Here is a 27,328-nt window from a genome sequence, read left to right as displayed (position 1 = left end):
GTCCCATTGGGCAGACGCATTGTCAGTTTTGTGCGTCGAGCGCTGCACGCACAGGCTCCAAGCATCAGTGCAAATGGTGCAAACGATGAAGGTTATGTTGCATACAGCGGATTTTGCTTAAAATAAGGTAAAGAAGGTCCAGCGGCCACCATGGTAAGTGCAATCTTTTATGTGTTTCCATATAAAGCAGGATTAGAGAGTTAGAGCTTTGATTTGCGTGTATCCAGCGCAATATTGTCCTCGGTTTTCTGTATGCTACTGTAGCTGCGTACTAACAGGTGAATAATTACACAGGGGGGTTTAATATTTGCACATACAGAGTTAGACGGGCAGAGCTTCCGAAAAATATACGATTTGCACGATTGAGCCTGTGCCTTCAGCCTTACAGTGTACCAAGAGACCCACTGAAATGAAAATGCATGTTCATGTATCCACAGTATGGCTTCGTGAATCACGCCTTGGAACTCCTCGTTTTGAGGAATTATGGCCCGGAAGTTTGGGAAGACATCAAGTGAGTGAATGTGGATTTTCTGTATGTTATCAGCTGTGGGCCCTGTACAAACAGCACAGCACCACTTTACATAAACTCACACATGGGCCTGGTGTGAGAGAGAGACAGTAATAATTAACCACAAACCAACGCATTCATTTGACTCTGACTTTGAATATGGACTATAGACTGTGTGGTATGGGCTTTAGTGATTTAAAGGTGCACTGTGTAACTTTTTAGGGTCCAGAACCTGTTTGTCTCCATGGAGATGTTAATGCTTTGGTTTAATTTGTCCCTAGTGTTGCATTAAACTAATCTATCTTGCATTTATTCAACTACAGGATTTATTTATTGCTCAAAAATATCTTAAAAAACATAAATTCTTACTGTGAGTGGGGTCGCCTTTCCACAAATCTAACCTGTAATTTGGCTCCAGGGAGATTCTTAAGTTTATGGGCGTACTGTGGAACATTCTAGGCACATCTCCATGGAGACAAGCAAATGATGAACCCTAAACCAGACAAAGTCATACAGTTCACCTTTAAAGTGACATGAAAAAATATTTGAAAACACAATTATCTGAGTGGATGATAATAATAAATCCTCTTTCCTCTTAAAAAGTTTTGTTTAAATGGTTCTTCTTCTCCTCTCAGTATTACTAATGACTGTTTGGTATGTGTGTGTGTGTCTGTGTGTGCGCGTGTGTGTTTGTAGTGTACAGTATTTTTGTCTGTGGTTTGCCCTGGACTTGACCCCACTACTAAAAGAGAAGGAAGAGAACCAGCTGCATCGTGTTAATGTTTAAGGGGATCCAAAAGCCCAGCCACACTGTACATCTGCTCATGTTTTTTCTGCAAATTAATCCCATTATTGTTACACTCAATTTATCAACTTTGACCATTTTGCAATTCTGATTGATTACTTTGTTCAATATGTCCAGTTCGTTCCTGTTCGTTTGTACAATAGCCAAAGCCTGGTAGGTTTTTTCAGCTGTGGTAAATATGGTTTTAAAGGTGCAGTGTGTAACTTGTTTGGTAGGGTCCATCACCTGTTTGTCTCATGGAGATGTGCCTAGAATGTTCCACAGTATGCCCATAAGCTTATGAATCTCCATGGAGACTTGCAAGCCATCTTACAGGTTAGATTTGTGGAGAGGCGACCCCACTCACAGTAAGAATGAATGCTTTTAATGATATTTTTGAGCAAGAAATAACTCCTGTAACTGAGTAAATGCAAAACAGATGAGTTTAATACCTTACTGTGGACAAATTAAACCAAAGCGTTCACATCTCCATGGAGACAAACAGGTTACGGACCCTCTCTAGAAAAGTTTCACAGTGCATCTTTAAGAATCAGTCACAATTCATTTCCTCTTTTGATCGATCAGTATTTTTTTTTTATTCTAAACAAATGAAAATAACTTTTAATACAGATTTTCTGAATTTAAATAATAATTTTAATATTTAAAGTTCTTCCTCCAAAGTCTGAACTCTGCTCCAAACACATGCTTTTACTGACTGGACAGGACTGGCTGGAGATTTCCTGATTATAAAGAGCTGATCATTGACCATCTCAATTAAAATTCAGTCAACTGCACAGCCTTATTGATAAATCCTTTTCCGGTTTTCTTCTTATACAGACGTAATCAATGTTTAATTAAAGCATAAATTGACTATCTTAATTGGGTTGACTATTTCTGGTTACACTACATTTAGATAATGAACCTCTATGTCTGGACGTCAGGGCAGCAGAGACACTTTCAAATCCCTGCAGCTCTGTTATAGCAATATTGCATTGTGAATAGTGTATGAATGCGCTGTTTTATATTGATATTGGGACGAGTTTTACTTGAATGACTGGATGAATGATTGCATTAATATTCATTGTATTTTATTGGCATGTACACCATTTATGACATCAACCTGTCCAGGGACCAAAGGTGGAAATCAGCTTTTGCTATAACCAGACTAGAGTGCACCGATGAATACTGGTATCAGCATAGATCAAGGAAAATTAGCTGGATTGGGTATTGTTTCTATCATATTGGAATGATATATTACTCAATACTCTAGTCAGGCCTTTAATTGGATGTAATAACTGGCAAATTTATTGGCAAATGTTGGCACAGAATGTTACATAAGGTTTGAACTTTTATTTATACAAAGCTGTTCTACATTGACACGCACTGTAAAACACAATTGGATCAGTGTTTTAGTGAGATATCTGTCTCTTGGTGGAAATAAAATGCCTTCTCAGTCCCTACACTAGTATCTGTTAATATTGGGTAACTGCAGATACTGAAAGCCAAAGTATCGATATCAGTATCAGAACTGAAAAAAGCTGGAGCGATGCATCCCTAAACCTGGCACAGATATATTACCTCATTGTGTAGGTCAATATTTCTATGTGCATTGTCCTTGATAAATAAACAAATGAACTAAACTAAACTAGTATTAAAAAAATATATGTTATTTGTGCTGTTGTCAATAACATTTAACAGTGTGGGGTGAATGAATAATACTCTGTGAAGCGTCTTTGAGTGTCCAGAAAATCGCTCTATAAAACTGATGCATTATTATTTAATATTATTAACATTTAGTTGTATTTGCTTTCAGACGTGAGGCCCAGCTCGATATTGAGGGACAGTTCCTCGTTAGAATAATTTATGAGGATGCCAAAACCTATGACCTTGTGGCGGCTGCAAGTAAAGTTTTAAGTAAGTCACTAATTTCTCTTTTATTTATTGTACTTTTCATATTTAAAGGGCTTATATTTCGCTATTTTCTGATCTATGTTATAATGTTTCCTCATCAAAAACATGCCTCGAGTTGTGTTTTGTTTCATCGACACATGTTTAACACAGAATCTCTGCATTTACATTCTAACATGGTTTAAAGTTCACAAGAGTAAATTTTGTAAAATATAATGTTGTTTTCAGAGATTGACGCCGGAGACATTTTGCAACTCTTCGGCAAAATGTTCTTTGAGTTTTGCCAAGAATCTGGCTATGACACTATCCTGCGAGTGTTAGGATCCAATGTTCGTGAATTCCTGCAGGTATCCATTCTGTGATTGATTTTTAACACTGAACAAAAATAAAGATGGTTCACGGAGATGTTTATGTGAGGTAATATATTTGTTTTTAGAACCTGGATGCGCTACATGACCATCTCGGCACCATTTATCCTGGAATGAGGGCCCCTTCATTCCGCTGCACTGATGCGGAGAAAGGAAACAACCTGATTCTTCACTATTACTCGGAGAGGGAGGGCCTGCAGGACATAGTGATCGGCATCATCAAAACTGTGGCTCAACAGATCCATGGCACAGAGATAGAGATGAAGGTTGGTGCTACTGTTTTCACTCAAATTACACATTTTCTTCAACTGGCTGGCGCCTTTTTTCACAGTAAGGCAGACAGGGTACAGACAAAAACGGCTGAGGGTGCATTCGTGTTTCAAAGCAGTGCAAACATAATATGCTTCCATTAAAGGTGCACTGTGTAACATTTCTAGTTGAGGGTTTGCCACCTACTTGTCTCAATGGAAATGTTATTGCTTTGTCTAGAATGTTCCACAGGATAGATTTAACCTATTACAAAGGAGACAAGCAGGTTACAGCACTACGCTACATTACAATTCAGATCTGTGGAGAGTCAGCCCTATTCACAGAAGGAATTCATGTATTTTTGAGCAATACAAATGCCCGTAATTAATAAATGTTTAATTTCATACCATGGACATTCCAGGGAAAGCAATAACATCTCAGTCCGTGTATCATTTGTTCATAAATTTTTCAAAATAAAACCAAAAATAAGAAAACAAAAAAAACAACAACAATTTTCTTCATTATTGGTCTCCAAAATCAAAACGAAAAAACGGATAACGATTAGTTTTTTCAGTTTTCGGACTTTTGCTCCACATACAAACTGAACCAGGACTGAACCAGGACTAAAAGAGGTCTAAACCAGGTCTAAACCAGGTCTAAACCAGTACTGAGTGTCGGGACGAGCGGAGGTGTGCCTGCGTAGACTGTCAGGTGATCAGGACTCAGGCCGGGACTAGACCAGGACTGAGATCAGGAGCAGACCGGGACTGAGACCGGGACAGAGACTGGGACTGGGATCGGGACCAGACCAGAACCAGACCATGACTAAGACCAGGGCTTTACATTACATTACCTCCCCCCACAGTGTAACTGCTGCAGTGAACCTTGCCATTTTGGTTTTAAAATTTTCATATTGACCAGATTTACACGATCCTGGTATTTTATATTTTGCTGTTTTGTCTGTAACTATATTCCTTTTCCTAAAATTTAACTCAGCTCCAAATTCCTATAAGTGCTAGCCTTGTGAGCTTCATTTGACTGGAGCTGAATGCTGTGAATGTCACACTTACTTACTCAACTTTGTTATAAAGTCAGTGGTGCATATATTCCCTGTAGACCTGGGCCTGCAGTGACGGCTTCATTGGTGTCATGGTTGTAGAGGCTTTGTGTAGGTTTCAGAAAATTATTAAAAGTGGTACAATGTAAGGATTTCCTAAATGGGATCAGGGTTGTATATAGACTTTGGAATTTTGGTTTTTGGCTAAAGAATGTGAGTCAGACGATATTTTTAGATCTAAGAGTCTCAAGCTTGGAAGAATCTCTCAAGATCTATTCTAGTTTTATCTTCACTTGTCAAACATGAGCTGACTTTAAATTGACTGCTGACTATATTCCCGTGGGAAGTGATAAATTGCACTTGCACTTTGTAAATCCAATTTTATCTAAACTGACATAAATACTGGTTACAGCTGGTCTTAACAAACCATCTATCAGTCGTACTTCTGTCCAAGCCCTTGAATTACAGCTCGTAGCTCGTGCTCATTACAGTGACATGTAATCCTGCTCACATATTTACTCCACTATGGTTGAAGTAGTAAGCATTTCATTTCATAAGTGACATTTTCTCTCAAACCTAATCACACTGCGCAGACAGGATAATATTTTTCGTCTATTGTGTGTGTAATAAAAGAGCAGACACTGGTAGATGGTCCAAATGTGACACCCAATTTCTGGGAATATTAGCTACTGTTGCTGTGGCAACTGGGTGTAGAAAGAGCAGTTTGACGTCAGCATGCCTTATGCTCATAAGCCTACTGAATAATGTTATTATTCACTGTCTTAATTCCATAATACACTTGGGATCAATTCTATTAACAAGATGATTTAAAAATAATTAAACTGCTTAAAGGTCCTATATTATGCAAAGTGGACTCTCGTTATGCCATGTCATAATGCTCTTATCTCCTCAAAAACATACCTGTGTTTTATTTCATTCACACATGTTTGAGTAAAGCTGCTTTATTAGGCTCCTCAGAATGCTTTGTTACCCCTTGTGATCTCATCAAGTGATAGTTTTCAAGTTAACAGCTACTTTTTATGTTTGGTTCAGTAGAGACTGACAATTCCAAGGCTGAAAATTTCCAGTTGATTTTAGTAAAGGTGCGTGGTGTTGGCATGAGATCACAAAGTGGAACGGACTGTTTTTCTTTTAAGAGAAGAACTTAGCTAATAGCATAATACGAGCCCTTATTATGGAAAGTCCTCTAAGTTAGTTGCATAACCTATGTCCTCTAATTAATCATATTATTGTTGCACTGTCTTCCTATGACCTCTTGTATAAAGCTGTGGTTTTGTCTTTTATTACTTATCTTTGTATTTTATTTTGACTTGTACATTTAGATTTATATAATGATGTTTTATTTGACACCTGTCTCTTGCTATCTTTGTGCTCCTTATTTAGAATTGATTATTACCATTTGTATTTTTTCTTTGTTATTATGCTATATTGTGATGTGTGAGCTACTGTGTCCAAATCATTTCCCTTGTGGATCAATAAAGTTTGTCTAAGTCTAAGTTATCATCTGGAGGAGACATGACTTTTGACTGTCTGTTTTCTGTGGTTCAGATGATCCAGCCTAAAAGCGAGGAATGTGACCACATTAAGTTCCTGATCGAGGAGAAGGACTCGGAGGAGGAGGCGTTCTATGAAGATCTGGACGGGTTTGAGGAGAATGGGACACAGGAGACTCGCATCAGCCCCTACACCTTCTGCAAGGCCTTCCCCTTTCACCTCATGTTCGACAAAGATCTGATGCTCACGCAGTGTGGGAACGCAATTTACCGCGTCCTGCCTCAGGTCAGCAAATTTACATCCTGGAGATGCATGAGGAAAGTGAAGGGGATGGTGAGAGGATGAGGAGAGTGAAGAAGATGATGAGAGGATGAGGAGAGTGAAGTGGAAGATGATGAGAGGGTGAGGCGAGTGAAGGGGATAATGAGAGGATGAGGCGAGTGAAGGGGACGATGAAAGAATGAGGAGAATAAAGGGGACAATGAGAGGATGAAGAGAGTAAAGTGGATGATGAGGAGATGAGGAGTGAAGGGGATGATGAGAGGAAGAGGAGAGTGAAGCGGATGATGATGAGAGGATGAGGAGAGTGAAGTGGAAGATGATGAGAGGATGAGAAGAGTCACGTGGAAGATAATGAGAGGATGAGGCGAGTGAAGTGGAAGATGATGAGAGGATGAGGCGAGTGAAGGCGATGATGAGAGGATGAAGAGAGTGACGGGAACAGTGAGAGGATGAGGAGAGTGAAGGGGATGATGATGAGAGGATGAGGAGAGTGAAGAGGACGATGAGATGATGAGGAGACTGAAGGAGATGATGAGAGGATGAGGAGAGTGAAGGGGACGATGAGATGATGAGGAGACTGAAGGAGATGATGAGAGGATGAGGAGAGTGAAGAGGACGATGAGATGATGAGGAGATTGAAGGAGATGATGAGAGGATGAGGAGAGTGAAGGGGATGATGAAAGGAAGAGGAGATTGAAGGAGATGATGAGAGGATGAAGAGAGTAAAGTTAGTTCTTCCTGGCTTACACTCTATTAGAAAGACAGATGCAGATTGTCTGCTTGTATACACATTACAAAACTGGAGTTCTGCCATAGTACAAATTATTTGCTTATTATTTTTATCTCACAAAACATGATACTGGTCTAAACAAAGCTAAATCATTATTTTAAATTCCACAGCTTCAACCCGGGAGCTGTATCCTTCCCTCTGTGTTTTCTTTGGTTCGCCCTCACATTGACTTCAGCTATCACGGCATTCTTTCCCACATCAACACTGTCTTTGTCCTTAGAAGCAAGGTAAAGCACCATCTCTCTTTTTTCTTTACTTATTTTCTAAGCTTGTAATAACACTTATAAGCAGTGGTGGAATGTATGAAGTAAAAGTATTAAAATACTAGCCTGATCCATCAGCCGGTTTCACTTTGTAGAAACCGTCTGATCTCGCAGCGTTAGAATTCGTTTGCTTGACGGTAGGTGGGTACTTTTTTTAATTTAACCAATTGCTGCTATTTGGCTGTGATGTATGTAATGCGCCGCTAACGGGGCTAACTGGTATATTGAGCTTTTCCCAAATCCCGTACGAAGAAGGGCAATAACGTCTTTCCCTTTAATAAAATTCAACTTTAAATCCTCAATCTCTGGAATCGTTGCCAACACAAAATATATGGCTTTTCGCTGAACTTGGACTAGGTGGAGCCAGTCTGGCTAGTAAACTACTGTACTAAATAAAATAAAAAAAAATAGGTATTTGTACTTTACTTGAGTAGATTTTAAAGTGGATACATTTTACTTTTACTCCACTACATTTCTGAACAGGACTGAAAAAGTATTTTTTATTATTGTTTGAGACCTGCTGAAATGAGGGGTTTATGTTTTATCAAGTTCATAATTTGAGCAAACAAAAATACACAAAAAATAAAAACAGCTAACCTAGAAAAAAAAGATTGATTCAGTTGGTTCTATTCACAAATCTTGCACACATCTTTGTCAAAATCACTACATTTGAAGTGCTATTAGACCTCAAAATCTGCACAAAATACTTAATAATAAATACATTTTTAAACAGTTAATTTAATACTTTTACTCAAGTAGATTTTTACATGTGATACTTTTACCTGAGTATTTTTTTGCTCCAGTATCTGTACTTTTATTTAAGTGACAAAACTGAGCACTTCTTCCATTCCACCACTGCTTGCAAGTAAAAACCTGTCTGAACCCTCTGATGATTTTTGGCCTGATTTGGAGCGTCTCAAAGTAAAATATTCATGAGCGTGATGTAATGCCGACAGGAGGGCCTTCTGAATGTGGAGACCGTGGAGAATGAAGATGAGCTGACTGGCGTTGAGATCAGCTGTCTGCGATTGAAAGGACAGATGATTTACCTGCCCGAGGCCGAGAACATCCTTTTTCTTTGCTCTCCCAGGTAAACTGACCATACCCTGTGTCTGGAGCTCTGACACACTCAAATCAGAAGGCACTAAATACTACTCCGGCTAATCCACACATTTTGATTTAGAAAACTGGGTCACGAATTCAAAAACATTTCTCTGTCTGCAGCTTGTAATTAAATCGATGTCTAATCTTAGCTGGGGTCTGTCGTGTTGGTTGGTTGAATAGCAAATAGACATTATTTTATCTTGTATCTAATAAAAAAAGTAAAAATTCAATTGTTATAAAAAAAACAACAAACAAACCCTATATTACTTGTAACTCAGTGTTAGCTATTGATACTTGGCTGTGGCATAACGCTGGGGGTGTTCTACATCTATCTCTATGTTCAGTAGATGGGGTTGGGATGGTTGGTATAAATAACATTGTGAAAAGACAGCATAACATTGTCCATTCTTAACTTCCTTAATACGTAATCATAATCTGAGGGATTTGTGACAGTGCATTTTTTTCTTATGGTCATTTTCAAGCTCAGTTTAATATATTTTAGCTAATTAAATGACTCTATATTCCCCTCTTTACTGTTGGTGGGGATCAAAGTGGTCAAAATAGGGACATTTCTTTTATTAAACAGGGACAAATCAATAGCTTTGGATAAGTCTGCTGGGACAGAGAACACAGGGCTCAAAATTGGGACTCTCCTGGGTAAATAGGGACGTCTGGTCACCCTAATCCAGACATGGGCATCGTACAGCTCCCGGGCCACATACGGCCCTCTGGTTGACTCTGACTGACCCGTTTAAGCTCATTTGGAATTACAAAATAAACATATCTTATCATTTTACCTCATGCATGAACTAAAGCCACATTGCTTTTATTTTAGAGGTGTTTTTAATGACATTTTTGCAAGGCAACCTCACTTTTTCATTCCTTAGTCATAACATAAACTCTTACCAGTCTCAATGTTATTACTCAATGTTAGACAATGTTATTTTTTTTATAAAGAAATACAATTAATATTATGCAGCCCTCCACTAAATTTTCTGTTTCTCATGTGGCCCCAGTAGTAGTAATTGCCCACCCCTGCCCTAAGCAGTTACCATGGTGACAAAATACATTGCACATATCAGCAAACATTGTCAGTTTTAAGATAGTTTTAGTTGATAGTTTTAAAAGTTTTAAGATACAAAATGGATTTAAACAGCACATTTTCAGGAGCCTGTGACCAATACAAGCGTACAAGCGTTCATGGTCATGTTTCAGTCAGTCACTCTCACCACTTTTGTTGATAATCAAACACTGATTTCCAAAAGGTGAGAGTGACTAACGGAAAAACTGTTGGCTAATGGTAGCTAGTTTGTGACTGTAATTTGAAGTGTGAGAGACTTGTTTAACAGCACAAATCAGCTCATCTGTTGTAGTTCCAACTAAACCAGCTCTTTCTGGACAGATTGTGTTAAAGTAAAGCCCAGATTAAAGTCTAACAAGCCTCAGACAGAGCAGGGCTTACAGTCAGCATCACACCCCCAAAAATATCAATAGCAACAAATGATTAGAGCAGTTTTGATCCTCTCACAGTGAATGTAATTGGAACAGACTGCAATTGTGTTATATTTTTGGGTGTACATTAAATAAGCATTAACATATGTATACTTAGACAGTTCATTGTACTGCTTGATCTGATAAACTAGACTTTTTGAGAAGGTGAAAATCACAAACACCTCACTATGTTTTGTTCTTTTTTACACCTTTTAAGAGCAACAACAATTTCCTCCCACTTACACATATTTAGCATTTAGTTCGTCGTGCATGAGCTATAAAACTTTCCTGGTAGAGGTTCTGCCATCTGCTTGTCTCCAAGGAGATGCTTTGCTTGGGATGTTCCGCAGTATGGCCTTAAATATATCTATCCTAGGGTGACCAGATGTCCTCTTTTTCCTGGACATGTCCTCCTTTTAGGACCCAAAAAAACCTCTGGGAGGAATTTCTAAATTATGCCAAAATGTCCGGGATTTTGACTCTGCACACTACAAGGGATCAGTCTCACCCTCAGCAACAGTATCTCATAATAAATACAGGATAAATATAGAATAAACCATGGGTTCAGACGTCCTGATAAAGGCTAAAGTCTGTAGTGTTTGTCCTGCTCTGAATCACAGACTGAAGCCTCCTGTCTGTGTGAAGTGACAGGAGCAGGGCTCTGTCAGAGCAGGGACAAGGGACATAGACACTGTCAGGAAATTAACCCATGAAAAAATAAATATAGGCTACATTGGCTTGTATTATTGAGCTATGGCTTAGTAGACCTCTAAAATGCAATGATACACAGTAAATTGTCAAAAATTCCCCTGGTGAGGACCCCATACCCTTTGATACACATAATATCACACATTTGTAAATTAAATTCTAACCTCAACAGAAATCACTGGTTACAAAGTACAAATATCGCCAATTTTTTCATCCGAGAACCCAGTGTCCTCCTTTTTGATAACCCCAGTCTGGTCACCCTAATCTATCTAGCATTTCTTTCATTACACGCGTTTGTATGTTGGTGGTTCACTTGCTTGTTTTCATGGCGATAAATATGATTACTTTAATGCCCTACTGTGGAACTTTCCAGGAAAAGCAATAACAAATGCATGGAGACAAGCAGGTGACTGACCATCCACTGAAAAGTAATATAATGGACCCAGGGTTTCCCATTAATACAGGAGACCATGGTGGCTCTTCATAGTCTAAAATCCTCCTCCATATTCTGAAAACAACCTGGATTATATTGGATAACAAAATTAGACTAACTGTATTATCAATTTATAAAAGAGACTACACTGGTCAAAATACATGCTTAAACATTAAATATAGGCAGTAATTGACATATATATACTCAATAAATAAAATGAGAGAATAGATTCAAAATAATTATTGTCACCAGATTCTAAAAATCTTTGGGATGCTGTTTAATGTTTGTTATTTGTTCATATTTAGTGTCATGAACCTGGATGATTTGACGCGGAGGGGGCTTTACCTGAGTGACATCCCCCTCCACGATGCCACGCGTGACCTGGTGTTGTTGGGGGAGCAGTTTCGTGAGGAGTACAAACTGACCCAAGAGCTGGAGATTCTCACCGACCGCCTGCAGCACACTCTGAGAGCTCTGGAGGACGAGAAGAAGAAGACTGACAGGTCTCTACACTGTTTTTATCATAGACTGTATAAAGAAGTGGACTAAGTGAGTGTGACGTCACCCATAGTGTTCAGCTCTAGCCAGATGAAGCTCACTGAGGTTGGCAGTTATAGAGCAGAGTTTGCAGGTCCATATTTGGAATTTCAACAACAAATATCATAGGAACCAAAGAGCCAGTCCAGAGTGAGGCTGCTGAATGTAATGCCCCTTCCATCCCTTCCCTTCCCTTTTTTTTTAGCAGGGAGCGGGCACCTCTGGGAAAGAAGGCACCTGATTTGTAATTACTGTTCACAGGGTTCCGATGGTCATGTAAAAGTCATGGAAATTGAAAATGTCATTTTCCAGGCCTGTAAGAGTCATGGAATTTTGTAAATTCACGTTTGTTTGCGTTCTGTTAAGTTATCATTAGGCTATTATGATTATTTCCGAACATATGTGCCCTTTGTCTAAATAAATGCATTGTCAGTATTTTGAATGTTTAAAAAAAACTATAATACCAAACCATAAGGTGAGTGGAAAGGGTTCACATTTCATATTTAACCCTAAAAGAATGCTCAATTATACACATGTAGGGTGCTGCAAAGTCATGGAAAATTCTCTTTAGGTCATGAAAAAGTCATGGAAAAGTTTTGAAATTTTGTGAGTGAAAAAAATGGGAACCCTGTGTTCCCATTTTCCTGTGATCTTGATTTACAGACAATATAACAAAATAAAAATACCAGAATCATGTAGAGCGGGTTCATATGAAGATTTTAATACCAAAATGAGGTTCACAGCAGCAGTTGCAGAGAGAAGAGTGACAGTTTTTCAGTAGAAAGAGATCTGGAGTCGATGGAGCCGGAAGTGCATCCATGCTCACTTCCTATTTGGAACACAACTGTTAGCAGGTTAACATACATATACAGTCTATGTTTTTTATATAGATCATTACATACAAGCTGTAGATCATATAGTATCTTTAGCATAACAAATTTTCTTTCCTTTTTAACCAAGCTTGAGGCATTGCTTAAACTACACTACCTTATTAGGCAGTCTGGCAAAAAAAGAAAAAAAAAAGATTATCTGCAATCAATTCAATCACAATTCTTTTGCTCTTTGGCTTTCTGTTACTCCCATATCATTTAATATCTTTCATGAAATGTTTTGTTCTATTTTTGTAACTCTCTTGAAAATGATTGGGTGTTTTTATGTGTAATTATGACTTTCTCCAGTTCAGCAGCTTCTTTATAAATTGTGAGACATTGATGAATTTACAATGCTACAAAAACGATAATTTCAGCTATTATAGTATTTAGTCATGGATCCAAGATAGACTTATTTCCTTTTAAGATCAGAAATTAAGATCATCTATTATTGTGCTATCTGGATTATAGTCATTTGTTTTCATTTGGTTGATGTTTTTGGGCCCTTGTTACAATTGCGTTTAGAGACGATTTTGGTATTTGGCTCAGCAGGCAGGGACAGCTGGACACGGGCATTTGTGTGGAGTGTCTTTATTTGGAATTCTGCAGCTTCTCTCTTATGTCCCCATAGACGTGTACCATACAGGCCAGTATCTACAGTGTACGAGTATTATCACTATATTTGTGCCCAGGGAATGCCTCTGACCCATATGTTTAATAATAGATTGTAGGGGTCATATACTGTGCAAAAAATTAAAGGAACACTTTGAAGACACATTCGATTGCAATGTGAAAAAAATAATATGCTGGGTATCTATACAAATATGGACAGCAATGTGTTATGAACAAAAGGATGCCACCTCTTTTAATGGAAAAGAACAACAGGTACACTAGAGTGGCAACAATGAGACAACCCCTAAAACACGACTGGCTTTGCATGTGGAGGCAATTTCAAGTTTCTCCCTCTTGGTCTTTTTTGGCTGGTTTTCCACTAGTGCTGCTTTGGCTAGAGGGATCATCACTACTGGGAGTATGAAGCCCTTCCTTAGCCCTATAGAAGTTGCACAGATTGTCCAACTTCTCCAGGATGGCACATCCGAATGTGCTGTTGCAAGAAGATTTAATGTGTCTCCCAGCACAATTTCCAAAATAGTGAGGAGATTTCAGGAAACAGACAGTTACTCTCGGAGAGCTGGACAGGCCTCTAGAAAGTCCTCAACCCATCAGTAGCACCCTTATCTGCTCCTTTTTGCAGGTAGGAACAGGTTGAGCTGCCCGTGCCCTACAGAATGACATCCAACAGGCCACTGTTGTGAATGTCTGTGCTCAAACGATCAGAAACAGACTTCATGAGGGTGGCTTAAGGACACCACCTCCTGTAGTGGGCCCTGTGGTTACCACCCAGCAGCGTGGAGCTCCAGTGACATTTGCTAGACCACAACAGAATTGGCAAGTCCCCACTGGTGTCCTGTACATTACACAGATCAGAGCAGGTTCACCCTAAGCACCTGTGACAGACATGAAAGAGTCTGGAGAAGACAAGGAGAACTCTATGCTGCCTGCAACATGGTTCAGCATGAGCAGTTTGTTGGTGGGTCAGTGATGGTATGGGGAGGCATATCCATGGAGGGACACATAGACCTCTACCGGCTAGAAACCAGCAGTCTGACTGCCTTTAGGTATCAGGATGAAATCTGTGAACCCACTGTCAGACTCTTCAACGATGAAGTATATCCTGAGTTCCTCCTGATGCATGACAATGCCCAACCTCATGTGGCAAGAGTCTGCAGGCAGAACCTGGAGGATGAAGGGATTGAAACAATTGAATAACCCTCACTATCGCCTGACTTAAAACCGATTGAACACCTTCCATCAGACCATTGATCAGACGCCGCCAGGTTGATCCTCAGACTACAGGAGCTCAGTGATGCCCTTATACAGATTTGGGAGGACATCTCACAGGACACCATCCATCACCTCATTCGGATCATGCCACAGCTTTGTCAAACATGAGTTTGACTTCTGGCAAAATGGACTAGCCTGCCACATCATTATTTTACTTTGATTTTCAGGGCGCCTAAAGCTAAGCCCTCTGTAGGCTGAAAATTGTATTTCCATTAAAAGAGGTGGCATCCTTTACATTGCCCTGTCCGTATTTGTATAGATATCTAGCATTTTTTTACATTGAGATCTGAACTGTTCCTTTAATTTTTTTATATATAGCCTATGTATATTATAAAGATATTATTATTATATACTTTGCAGTGACATTATGCTGGAGGTAATCAGCTACCATGGTGACACAATGCACACATTAGCAAAAACTACCCAGAAAGTCTTAAGGTAGTCTAAAAAATATGAGCTTTCATGGTCCTGTTTAAGTGTTAAATACTTGTTTGTTGATGAACATCACACTATAACACATTTTGAAGCATGATATATTTTTACAGAGAAATATCATGATAAACAACAATATACTGAAATAATTTTATGCCACTTACATAAAGCAGGGTAATCCCAGTAAACCAGTTTGTAAATAGACAGTATAATTTAAAGGCCTGGGCAGCAACAAATAAACATCAAAATTAACAAATAATCAGCCATAGAAGTTATTTATTCAACCCTGTACAGCTCAAATATTTTCTTATTACAGCTAAAATAACTAAAATCTCCCTGTTATTGCAAAGAAAAAGTAAATATTGAGCCCAAGATTTCTTATACTGAACAATAAGTAGATGTAATAATTATCATGACAGACCTATGATTATACTGACTAAACCAACTGCTGCAAAAGTAGTTCAGATGTATAGACTGCTGAAGATCTCCTTGTGTGATGAGTCCTCAAATTATCTTGCATCATGGAAGGTATTTTGCTTTTAACGAGCAGCCATGATCTAACCGGTTACCATAGAAACACCACCCTCCCGTTTTAGAGCTGCTTGGAGAGCTCAGTGACCAAAAGGTGGTGGGTGAGCAAATAAACCACTCATCCAAAGTCTTGATTTTGGCTGTCCCCAGTCCTGTTATTTTCCAAGACTACTACTATACCAACACACGCATATACTATTTGTGTTTTTTATGCTTCTTTGCTTTATCTATTTAAAGGACCTGTATTACACAGTGTGGACTCTTCTGAGTTGTTAGTCATGTTGGGATCTCATTAAGAAATACCTTGAGTTGTGTTTTGTTTCATTCTTACTTGTTTGAGTAACCCTGAATTATTAGTCTGTCTACATCTCCCAGTTTGAAATGCTCTGTTCCACCTTGTGATGTCAAGTTAACAGTGTTTACCTTAAGTTCAGTAGAGATTTCAATTCCAGGGCTGAAATCATCTAAATCGGACATGTCAAACTCAGGCCTGGGGGCCAAATTTGTCCCACGATATAATTAGATTTGGCCCTCGAGATCATATCAAATATGTATAGAAATATAGAAACATTATTTATTTAAATATAGCTATTATTTTATATTATGGTTGTTTTGGATTCAGTGTTTAAGCAAAACTATTATTAATTAATTATTTTAATAAGAAAAGGTTTAACATTACATATCTCGAAACAAGAGAAAACATGCAGATGTTGTTGAAATTTTTCAATAAATATTTAGTTTGACCATTGACTTAGTGAATTTGAGTTTCACACCCCTGATCGAAATGATTCTAGTGAATGTGTATGGAGTTTAAAAACACTGTAGAGCACTTCCTGTATTATCACATGACATCACAAGGTGGAACGGCGTGTTATCTATTTGAGAAAACTCTAACCTAAATATGCATGGTTTGTGTATTAAACATGTGAATGAAACAAAACACAACTCCATGTATGTTTTTGAGGAGGTAGCAGCTTTCTAACATAAAGATCATCATTTTGCATAATATAGCACCTTTAATCTCAGTGCTCGTGTGTTTTTTCTGCTTTTTTTTGTAGGCTGCTTTACTCTGTGCTGCCTCCATCTGTTGCCAATGAGCTGCGTCACAAAAGACCCGTCCCAGCCAAACGCTATGACAACGTTACCATCCTCTTCAGCGGCATCGTGGGCTTTAATACCTTCTGTAGCAAGCACGCCTCGGCCGAAGGAGCCATCAAGATCGTCAACCTGCTCAATGATGTTTACACGCGCTTTGACATCCTGACAGACTCCAGGAAGAACCCCTATGTGTACAAGGTGTGCAGCTGTAAATGCAGTGTTTGAACGTCTGATATCATGTTTTTATGTATGACGGACATGTGGTGGAGAGTCTGTCAAATGCTTTTCTCCATGGACATGTTATTGCTTTCACTGGAATGTTTCACTGTATCATATTAAACCTTTCAATCTTCATGGAGACCAAACCAGACATGGTTACAGGCCAGATCTGTGTAGAGGCAACCTGCTCACAGTCAAATCACCTGTTTTTCCCAGGTATTTTTGAGCTATAAAACCATCTGTAATTTAATAAATGTAAGATATTGCTCTTTAATGTCATACTGTGGAGCATTCCAGGCCGAGCAATTCATAGAAACACGTAGGCAACAGACCCTCCACCAGAAGAGTTACACAGTGCACCTTTAATCCAAACTAAAATGGTCTTTTTTCCTTACAGGCCACACACTTGGTTTTAGACTTAGATTTTTTTTAAATTTGATCCCAGAGGGACAATAATGGAGCAGCCAGGGAAGGGGTGAAGTGAGAGCTCAAATTGGATAAAAAATAACTTTATCTGGAAAGTTTCATAGCTCTGACTGCAACGTAATCTATTTTTGTGAAAAATAAAAGATTACGATATGTGCACAAATGGTCCCCAAGGGTGTCAAGGGGTGAAAAACATTAACATAAGAACATTACACAAGCAAGAATCTGAAATACAGAAAATACAACAACAATATACAGTTAAAAAGTCCTTGAAGAGTTGTTAAGGAGGCCGATTCATTCCAGTGCAAAATCCTTCCTGGCCCTCTGTGGTTGGGTAGTTTTAGATATTTTACAAATGTGTTACAATGTGGCTCAATTTTTGGACCATGCAACCCAAACAACAAAAGCTCAAATCTAGAATAATGAATTCAGATTTCAGATCATTTACCAAATGTGTCCCTGAGCTAAAACACAAACAAACAAACAAAAAAACACTAAAATATAAACTACAGTAAATTACACTAAGGTCTATGTTTTGCTACATTCAAATCATTTTTACTGCAAGTTCATGGCAGGTGAACTTTGCTTTAGAGTCAGTTCCTCTCCTCGCTCTGTCTTATTTCGGTATTTCCTTCATTTCCGTCCTATTAATAAGAGCCTAAGGTAAAACAAATCTCAGAATATTAACAGAAATAATTTCATCAGCGAGTTACACGAAAACAACTGGACTTACTTCGCTTTTTTATAGTCAGAATTTTGCTACCAACCAGATACTGTAGCTTCATCAAGACCTGACTTTGTTTTATTCCTGGATGTCTTAAAATGTGCAGCAATTAACACAAATAATTTAAAGGTGCACTGTGTAACATTTCATTTGGAGGGTCCGCCACCAGATGTCTTCCTGGAAATGTTATTGCTTTGTCTAGAATGTTCCACAGTATAGTTAATAATAGTTAGTAGTTAATAATTTCTATCACAAGGGAGACAAGCAGGTTACAGCACTACACTACTACAATTCAGATCTGGGAGAGTCGCCCCTATTCACAGAAGGAATTCATTTATTTTTGATAGAGACAAATAGGTAGCGGACCCAGAAAGGTTACACAATATAGCTTTAACAAATAAATTAAAACGTAGAGTATGAACTGATGAAGTAGGAACCATCCTTTTATTCAACCTAAGCATGAAACATTTCTAAACATACACAGACTCTGCCTCATCTCATCCATCTCAATTGACTTTCCTCAAAGCAGGGCAGTATGAGCTCCAAACTGTGGGTAGTTTTACAATGGAGGATTTTATAGGCAAGTACAGCAGATTTACACTCCAGGCTTTCAGACAAGAATGCTCTTTGAGAAGTCAAACAGATCTGTGCACATCCTGGAGATCAGTGTTAGGCACTGGGTCGCCAAAAGAAGTAATATTTACTTTAGGCACTGAATGACTTGGTGGTCCTTGAGCTTAGTGAGACTCAAAGGGGCCCTGGATGTCTTTGGAGTGACGTAAGTGTGTAACAGTTTATCTCATGGTGTTTAAGTTTATTTCTGGCTTCAATGTATATGTAAAAAAAGCCTTTGTTGAATTGTGAGGTCAGATTTTAGTGCCGTCGCTACCAGCGCATGGGGAAATTGATGATGATGTCACCTGAATGTTGGTGAAGTTTCATAACAGATCGTATTTATTGTGCAGGTGGAGACGGTTGGCGATAAATATATGACTGTGAGTGGTCTGCCGGAGCCGTGCACCCACCACGCCAAGTCTATCTGCCACCTCGCGCTGGATATGATGGAGATCGCCGAACAAGTGAAAGTGGACGATGAGCCAGTTCAGGTTTGTTACTAACTGTACAACATAGGGATGTGCAAAAATATTGAAATATATCGATATATCGTATCATTTAATATGATGATACAGTATCGATATTGTGGGCTGCTGTATCGCTATATCACCAAGAGTATTTTTTGGTATATTTTACTAAATTATTTTGTTACAGTGCTACAGTTTTGTTTGTTTTGAGGAAGCAAACTCGTTTATGTGACAGATTCGACATTTTCACTATTTTGAGGATAAAAATGTTTGTGTTTCATATTAACTATGCACAAGAAGTGATTTAACAAAGACGTTTAGTATCACAGCCTTGATTTAGCCTTTATTTTTATTGAACCTTATTGAATCAAGTTGAAATATATCGTATTGAATCATATGGAATTGAAAGCTCACTGTATCGAGGTATGTTTCATATCGTGGCCTATGTATCGAGGTATGTATCGTATCGGCAACTTCTGAATGATACCCAGCCCTAACTACATACATACAGTGGTAATGCAATAGTGCTTATTTGTTGTTTAAAAACTGAGAAATTTGTGTCGGACATCAGGGGCACAACGAAAACTACAACAACATCCAAACAAAAATTCATACAAGTGACAGTACTCATTACATTCAAATGACCAAGAGTTACACACTCCACAAAAAATAATAGAGCCATTAAGATATAGTCCCCAGAAAAGACTAGAGCCATTACACATATTCATATCCACATTGCACACAATGTATTACACAACCTTCATAGCCTTGAGATACAATTTCTATTTCACTCTATTGCAGTCAATATTGCACGCACCCCATAGAATTATCCTTTTTTCTGATGTACAATTTTACCAAGGCTGATTACTGTAATATCATAAAAATCCACATTGACAATTTAACATGATATGAGTTAAAAAGTTACTGTGGGGGGCTGTGAGGACTGTGAGGAATTATAATTGAGTGTATTCATTCACATTAATCCTTATTGTGCTCAGACAAGCTCACCTCCTTCACTCCACTAACAGTCATGTATCAGTGATTGATCTCTGAATAATTATATTTGCACATCTGGACATACCTTTATGCTGAAGTAATAAACAGTGAAATGTTGGACAGAAAGCAGCAGACATATTGTTTAATGGATGGTTTGGGATTGTTATTGTATCAATGACTGTTGAGACGTAACGTAGGAAAATCATGTCTGGCAAACAAAAGGTTGTTTATTTTGGGCCATGGTCCTGGATGAAGAGGAGTCCGTGTTAGTAGCAGAAACAAGACTCAAATCATCTCACGATCCTCCAGCTAAAAATAGATCCTCATTTGTTTTAGGCACTCTCGGCGTGTTCAAGCTCCCAAGACAACAAGCATGAAGAGAAACTGTTTTAGCATAAATATTGTTTTAGCGAAAAAGATAATTTCTCTTTACTGCAAACATTGGAACCTAAAAATAATGTCATGGGACTTGCTGAAAACGTTATCTGTCCACCAAGAGTTTAACTTTTGCTACAAGAATTTACCAACCCCAGTAGATCATTATCCACTCTAAGCCTCTCAGAGATTCAAAGGAAGGAGCACAGTTTGTTTCGGAGCTATCTCTTTTGTACACACTGTCTGTACAAGTAAGTTTTGACCGAAGAGCTCACATGTGCGGTTGTGTATGTTTTCTTCTTTCTAGATTACTATCGGGATTCACACAGGAGAAGTTGTAACTGGAGTGATTGGCCAAAGGATGCCTCGATACTGCCTTTTCGGAAACACGGTTAATCTCACAAGTCGCACAGAAACAACCGGTGAAAAAGGGAAGATAAATGTCTCTGAGTACACTTACCGGTGAGTGGAGTTAGACACACTTCAATTTTTCAAACTTTTTAAAGGTACATTGCGCAACTTTCGGGTCCGTCACTTGCTTCTCTCCATGGAAATGTTACTGCTTTGCCTGGAATAGACTTTGACTTAGACTTAGACAAACTTTATTGATCCGCAAGGGAAATTATTTGGATACAGTAGCTCACACATCACAACATAATATAATAACAAGAGAAAGAGGGAAAAAATGTAAGGGGTAATAATAAATTCTAAATAAGTAACAAAACAAAAAAAAAGCAAGAGACAGGTGTCAAATAAGACATAATTATATAAATGTAAATGTACAGGACATACTGTAGGGTTATCTGTTATATAACGGTGAGTTCTTGTACAGTTGTAGGGAGTATTGTCTGTTACATAAGGGTGAGTTGTTGTACAGTTGTAGGGAGTATTATCTGTTACGTAAGGGTGAGTTGTTATACAGTTGTAGGGAGTATTATCTGTTACATAAAGGTGAGTTGTTATACAGTTGTAGGGTTTATTATCCGTTACATAAGGGTGCATCATTGTACAGTTGTACGGAGTATTATCCGTTACAAAAGGGTCAGTCCTTGTACAGTTGTAGGGAGTATTATCTGTTACATAATGGTGAGTCGTTGTACAGTTGTAGGGAGTATTATCTGTTACATAAAGGTGATTTGTTGTACTATTGTGTGGAGTATGGTATGAATGTAGTCCTGTATTTCTCACTGTTGTGAATGTTTCATGGTGTGACAACATTTTTTCATTACGGGTGTTTCCATTCCTCAAAAATACAATAATTCTCTCTGTGAATAGGGTTGCCTCTCCACAGATCTGACCTGTAATGTAGCCTATAGTTGTGTCACTTGAATTAGATAGGTTTAATCTCTATTGTGGGAACATTCTAGGCAAAGCAAAAACATCTCCATGAAGAGAAGCAGGTGACGGACCCTTCATTAGAAATGTTGTGCAATGCCTCTTAGCTCAATGTTTCCTAAACTTTTTTTCTGGTGACCCATAATTTAAAAATCCCAAACCTTTGCGACCCAAGTCAATAGACATTATTCGTAAATCATAAAACAAAGGTGGATTTGACCATTATTGAACATTAATGAGGATATTTTATTGTTGATTGAGTGATCGTGTCTCTCTGAACAATTAGCATTAATCAAGTTTTAAACAACGAAAAACAGTAATTGAACCAGCAATAAAAGGAATCCCTGTATATTGCAGACCTAAATGCAGATCGTGACAAGGCGACCCAAAAAAAATCTCTTGTGACCCACCTGAGAGTCGTGACCCAGTCTTTCAGAAACATTGTCTTAGCATATAAGCTTTCATGTGGAAACAACTAAATTATCCACTCTTCACTGAAAGATGTTTTAATATTTAATTTAATCATCTTGCCTCCATAGAGTTGTAATTGTATTAACTTCAGAGGCGGTTTTCTGAAAATGCATTTCCTCCCAGAGAGACACAAGGATCACCCCTCAAAGCCGTGCCTACGTATATCAAAATTTTCAACCTCATACTTAACAAGATTTTCTCCAGAAGTCTGCAAATTTCTGTTTTACTCAAATACTAAATAAGAACTTCAAAATCCCTCTGTATATTTTTTAGTGTCTAATGATTCAAGAAAAAGAAGCAAGGAATTTAAACCAGGCTTTTCTCATGTTTCTCTTTTGAATATTTTTACACATAAAATGCCTGATTTGTATACGAAAACATTACAGGATGAAAAATGTATTATTATTATTTTTTTTCGTCTATGTTAGTAAGGCAGAGAAAAAGTTTATAATTGACCTGCAATGTCTCGCCTAAAATATGAATATGTGCATTATGGAGGAGAAACAAAATGAACCCACTGCACTTCAGGAAAATTATGTTACAATTCTCCGCAACAATTTAAAAGCAGACAAAGAGAGAAGAGAAGGACAATCTTATCTTGCGTTAAATATTTGTTCATGTCATAGTCGTAGTAAGATTTAATGAAACACAAATCTTTCAGGCTTCGTTTTATGTGTGATTTGTGAATATGTTGACACTTTATTTCAGGTGTTTGCAGTCTGCGGAAAATGCCGACCCCCAGTTTCTCCTGGAATATAGAGGCCCCGTCACCATGAAAGGAAAGAGTGAACCCATGAAGGTGTGGTTTCTCTCCAGGAAGTCCACAGACACAGAGTCCACCACGAAATAAAGCTTAATTCACTGTCCCGGATGTACAAAACAACTTAAAGGTGCATTGTGTAACTTTTCTGGTGGAGATGTTATTGTTATTTATTGATGTTATTGTCTGGAATGTTTCACAGTATGGTATTAAACAATTTTATCGTCATGGAGACCAAATCAGGCCAAGTTACAGGTCAGATTTGTGGAAAGGCGACCCCGCTCTCAGCCAGAATGCCTGTTTTTTTTTTTAGGGATTTTTGAGCTAAAAAACACCTGCAATTGAATAAATGCATGGTAGAACGGTTTAAAGTCATACTGTGGAACATTCCAGGCTGAGCAATGACATCTCCATAGAAACAAGCAGGTTACGGACCGCCAATCAAAAAGTTACACAGTGCACCTTTAAAATATAACTCATGTTTTTAACTATTTCAGACTTGTGAGATTAGTCTTGGATTAGTCTTGTAAAAGTGTTTTATTATTAAGCTACTTATTTAAAGAGATACATTACCCTTTTTAGTTCTGAGAGATGAGATGAGACACTTAAATCTGATTTTTATTACTTTTAAATTGCTTTAAAAAAAAGAGTGTTTTATTCTATTAGCAGATGAGACACGCTGCAAAAACCAAAATCTAGCCAAGTTAAAATTACTTGAATGAAGAAAGTTTTATCATGATTTGAGTACATTTCATTTGACAAGTAAAATTATCAACCATAACAACAAGATTTTTGTACTTAAAACATGAAAATACATCTTGCTACACTTATGAGAAGAATAACAACTCTTTGCACTTAAAATAAAAAAACTAAATCTTATTTCATCTTATTCCATTGGTAGATCATTTTACTTGACAAGTTGAATCTACCGTATTTTTTGGACAATAAGGCACGCTTAAAATCCGTTAATTTTCTCAAAAATCGACAGTGCACCTTGTATTCCAGTGCACCTTATCTATGAAAATAGAAAAGAGAATTCAACATTATTGGTGTTGTGTCTTATAATCCAGCGTGCTTTATAATCCGGAAAATACGGTACTCAAATAAAATAAAATGTTCTTAATTGAAGTCATTTTAACTTACCTAAATATTGTTTTTTGCAGCGCACATAGAATAGATTTTACTGTTTTACTGTGCTTTAAAAAATAGAGCTATACTTACAATATTAAAAAAAAGAAAGATTGGTTATGTTAATTTTATAGTCACTGATTTGTAGTAAAAACAACACAAAATGCTTAGAGAGTGTACAGTGGTGTGTTAGATATACTTAATATTTTAGAGAGGTTGATAATGAACAAAATAATAGATTAATTACAGTAATATAAAGATTAAATATATGACTCATTTGTATGCGACATCCTACAGCGAAATAGTAATTTTGTTTGTAAAAGTTATATATATTTACATGGCATTTTGTAGCTGTTGTATCAGACATCTTTGTATGTTATTGAGACACAAAAACACTTTAAAGGTGCATTGTGTAAGTTTTATGGTAGAGGGCCTCCCACCTGTTTGTCTCCATGGTGATATTATTGCTTTGCCTTGAATGTTCCACAATGTGACATAAAACTTATCTAACTCCATGAAAACAGGCAGTTACAGGTCAGATCTGTGGAGAGATATGCCCGCTCATGGCATGTTTTTCAAGGTATTTTGAGCAATAAAACACTGTTAATGAATAAATGTTAGACAGATGTTTAATGCCGTACTGTGGAACATCCAAGACAAAACAGTAACTTTTATGGAGACGAGCAGGCGGCAGACCTACATCAGAAAAATTACATAGTGCACATTTAGTCACACTCTGAAATGAGTCCAGCAGTAGTTTTAAATATCGCCAGTTTTGGGACGAAAACTATGAAAATGTTTTTAGTCACAGAATTCTGAATATCTGCATTAAATGGTCCATATTACGCTGTTTTCTGATCTCTGTTATGTTGTTTCCTCATCAAAAAACTAACACAAACGACCACTTCATGACATCACAAGGTGGAACAGAGCATTTTGAGCCTTGGAGATGTAGACAGACTAATAATAAAGTGTTACTCAAGACATGTGTGAATGAAACAAAACACAACTCCCGGTGTGTTTTTGAGGAGGTAATAATAATATAAAGCTCACAAGAGTCAATTTGGTTGTTATATAGTTTCTTTAAAATGTATTTTGTAACATATTCTGATACATGGTCCACACAGAGTACTGTATTCTGAATATTTGGAATACTTTTACAATAAGTTGCATTATATTCTAGTTAAAAACCAACACTGTTTTATTTTGGTTGCCCTGTTTATCATGCCTTTTTATTGAGTTCAAAGCCAAGATTACATGATAAAATACCGCCGTGTATTCCTGTTAATTTAGGAAAGTAACTGTAATTAACTGTACCGAAAGTACTTAAAATTTGTATTCTGAATGCATCTTTACAGTACATGTATCCAGTTACTTACCAACACTGAACATAGCAGTAGAATATATTTTAATTTTATTTAATCTGTGCCACTTATGTACCTTCATGCACACTACCTTGTCTCCTGTTGCAATATTTAAAATCCTACTGTCTAATCTTACAATGTTTTGAATCTATTTATTGTAGACTACATGGTATTTATTTTGCACAAGTTATACTACAATTATAACTGACTATACTACTTTTATTTGTTCACAGAATATTGTTGTGCAACATTTATTTCACTTAATATATTACTATATTTTTGTTTATTCTCCTGTGTTAATGTTTTGCTTTAAATTATAATAAATCTTAATTATTTGTGAAGAATTGTTGTTATGTTGGGATCTATAGTAAAATTAAGCGCCATCTAGTGGCTGTTTTAGTCGTGAGCATAGACTGGGGACAGTGTATGGTCTTGAAGCTTTAGGCAAATAAAAGTTTTTAGTTTCATTTCATCCAGTAAGGACATAGTTATTTTACTTTATTGTTATTTTTTGGTTATTTTGTGTGTTTTTGTAGTTGAGTCTGTTAAGGAGTCACACTGTCTGTTGCACAAGTACTGACACTTCAATAGGCAGGTGTTTCCCAACCAGAGGTACCATACTTGGGATACTTGGGGTGTGTAAGAAATTTACCAGGGCCAGGGGTAGCTTTACCATACCGTACCACACCATCTTAATTTATAAAGCACTTTAAACACTACTTTTGAATAGAAGAGGATAATCAAAGTCAGACTATTAAAAACAATAAAGCACAAGTTACTGAAGTGAATTAACAACAATTAACATCTCATCTTCTAAATGCCAGAGAAAAGAGAAGCCAAATTTTAAAAGATGCTGAAATTGTAATAGTATTTGGATTAAACATGTTTCTAGAAGTAACATTTGGCATCTTTAAGACAGTTTTGGATGATTATGGACTAAAAAGACCATATAGCTTGTAATGATTGGCAATATTATTCTATAAGTACATTTATTTGCCTATAGCTAGGGTGACCAGACATGCCTATTTACCCAGGACAGTCTCAGTTTTGAGCCCTGTGTCCCCTGTCCAAGTGGATTTATCCAAAACCATTGACTTGTCCTAGTTTTATATAAGAAATATCCCAGGTGTCCCTATTTTTGACCAATCTGAGACCAGTCAACAGTAAAGAGAGGCATAAATTGTCACTTATTTAGGTAAAATACAGAAAAGCTGCTTAAAAAACAAACAAAAAAACACACACAGAGAAAATGTGATTATACTGACTCACGTTAGTCATGACCTGGCCAAATGCAAACAGCTTTCCTTAATTATGCACTCATTTCACAGTTTTATTATTACCAATCACTACAAACCGGGGGTGCCTCAGTTTTTGATTTTGAAGATCTGGTCACCCTAACTATAGCACCAGAATTATTCCTCTTCAGTTTTAGTGTTCACTTAATTTGGAATCAGTTGTATCACCTTCTTATAGAAAGTTATTGTGTAGAATTTATGAACTAAAGTGGTTTAGCTCTGGGATAATCCGGTATTAGACCTGGTTTAAATCTGGTGGAAATTGATGTGGAAATTTTGAGAATTAGTGACCAGTAGTAATGGAGATAAGGGGTAATCTGT

The 27,328-nt window shown here is 37.5% G+C and overlaps 1 protein-coding gene across 1 annotated transcript; it reads left to right on the top strand.

Moving 5' to 3' along the window:
- The first annotated feature begins 50 nt into the window (after positions 1–50).
- On the top strand, positions 51–26,002 carry gucy1b1 (guanylate cyclase 1 soluble subunit beta 1). Its single transcript, XM_055158597.1, has 13 exons — positions 51–153; positions 438–511; positions 3,106–3,206; positions 3,429–3,547; positions 3,637–3,834; positions 6,444–6,674; positions 7,572–7,688; positions 8,681–8,814; positions 11,766–11,963; positions 16,793–17,030; positions 19,167–19,307; positions 20,962–21,116; positions 23,169–26,002. Exons 1-13 carry the CDS (start codon positions 151–153, stop codon positions 23,308–23,310), a joined length of 1,851 nt encoding a protein of 616 aa, XP_055014572.1. The 5' UTR covers positions 51–150; the 3' UTR covers positions 23,311–26,002.
- The last annotated feature ends 1,326 nt before the right edge of the window (positions 26,003–27,328 follow it).

The sequence above is a fragment of the Boleophthalmus pectinirostris genome, unplaced genomic scaffold (genome assembly GCF_026225935.1).
Source record: "Boleophthalmus pectinirostris isolate CB_2022bp ecotype Guang Dong unplaced genomic scaffold, ASM2622593v1 HiC_scaffold_22, whole genome shotgun sequence".
NCBI lineage: Eukaryota > Metazoa > Chordata > Actinopteri > Gobiiformes > Gobiidae > Boleophthalmus > Boleophthalmus pectinirostris.
The sequence above is the reverse complement of the archived record's forward strand: the minus strand, read 5'-3'. Positions and strand labels throughout refer to the sequence as shown.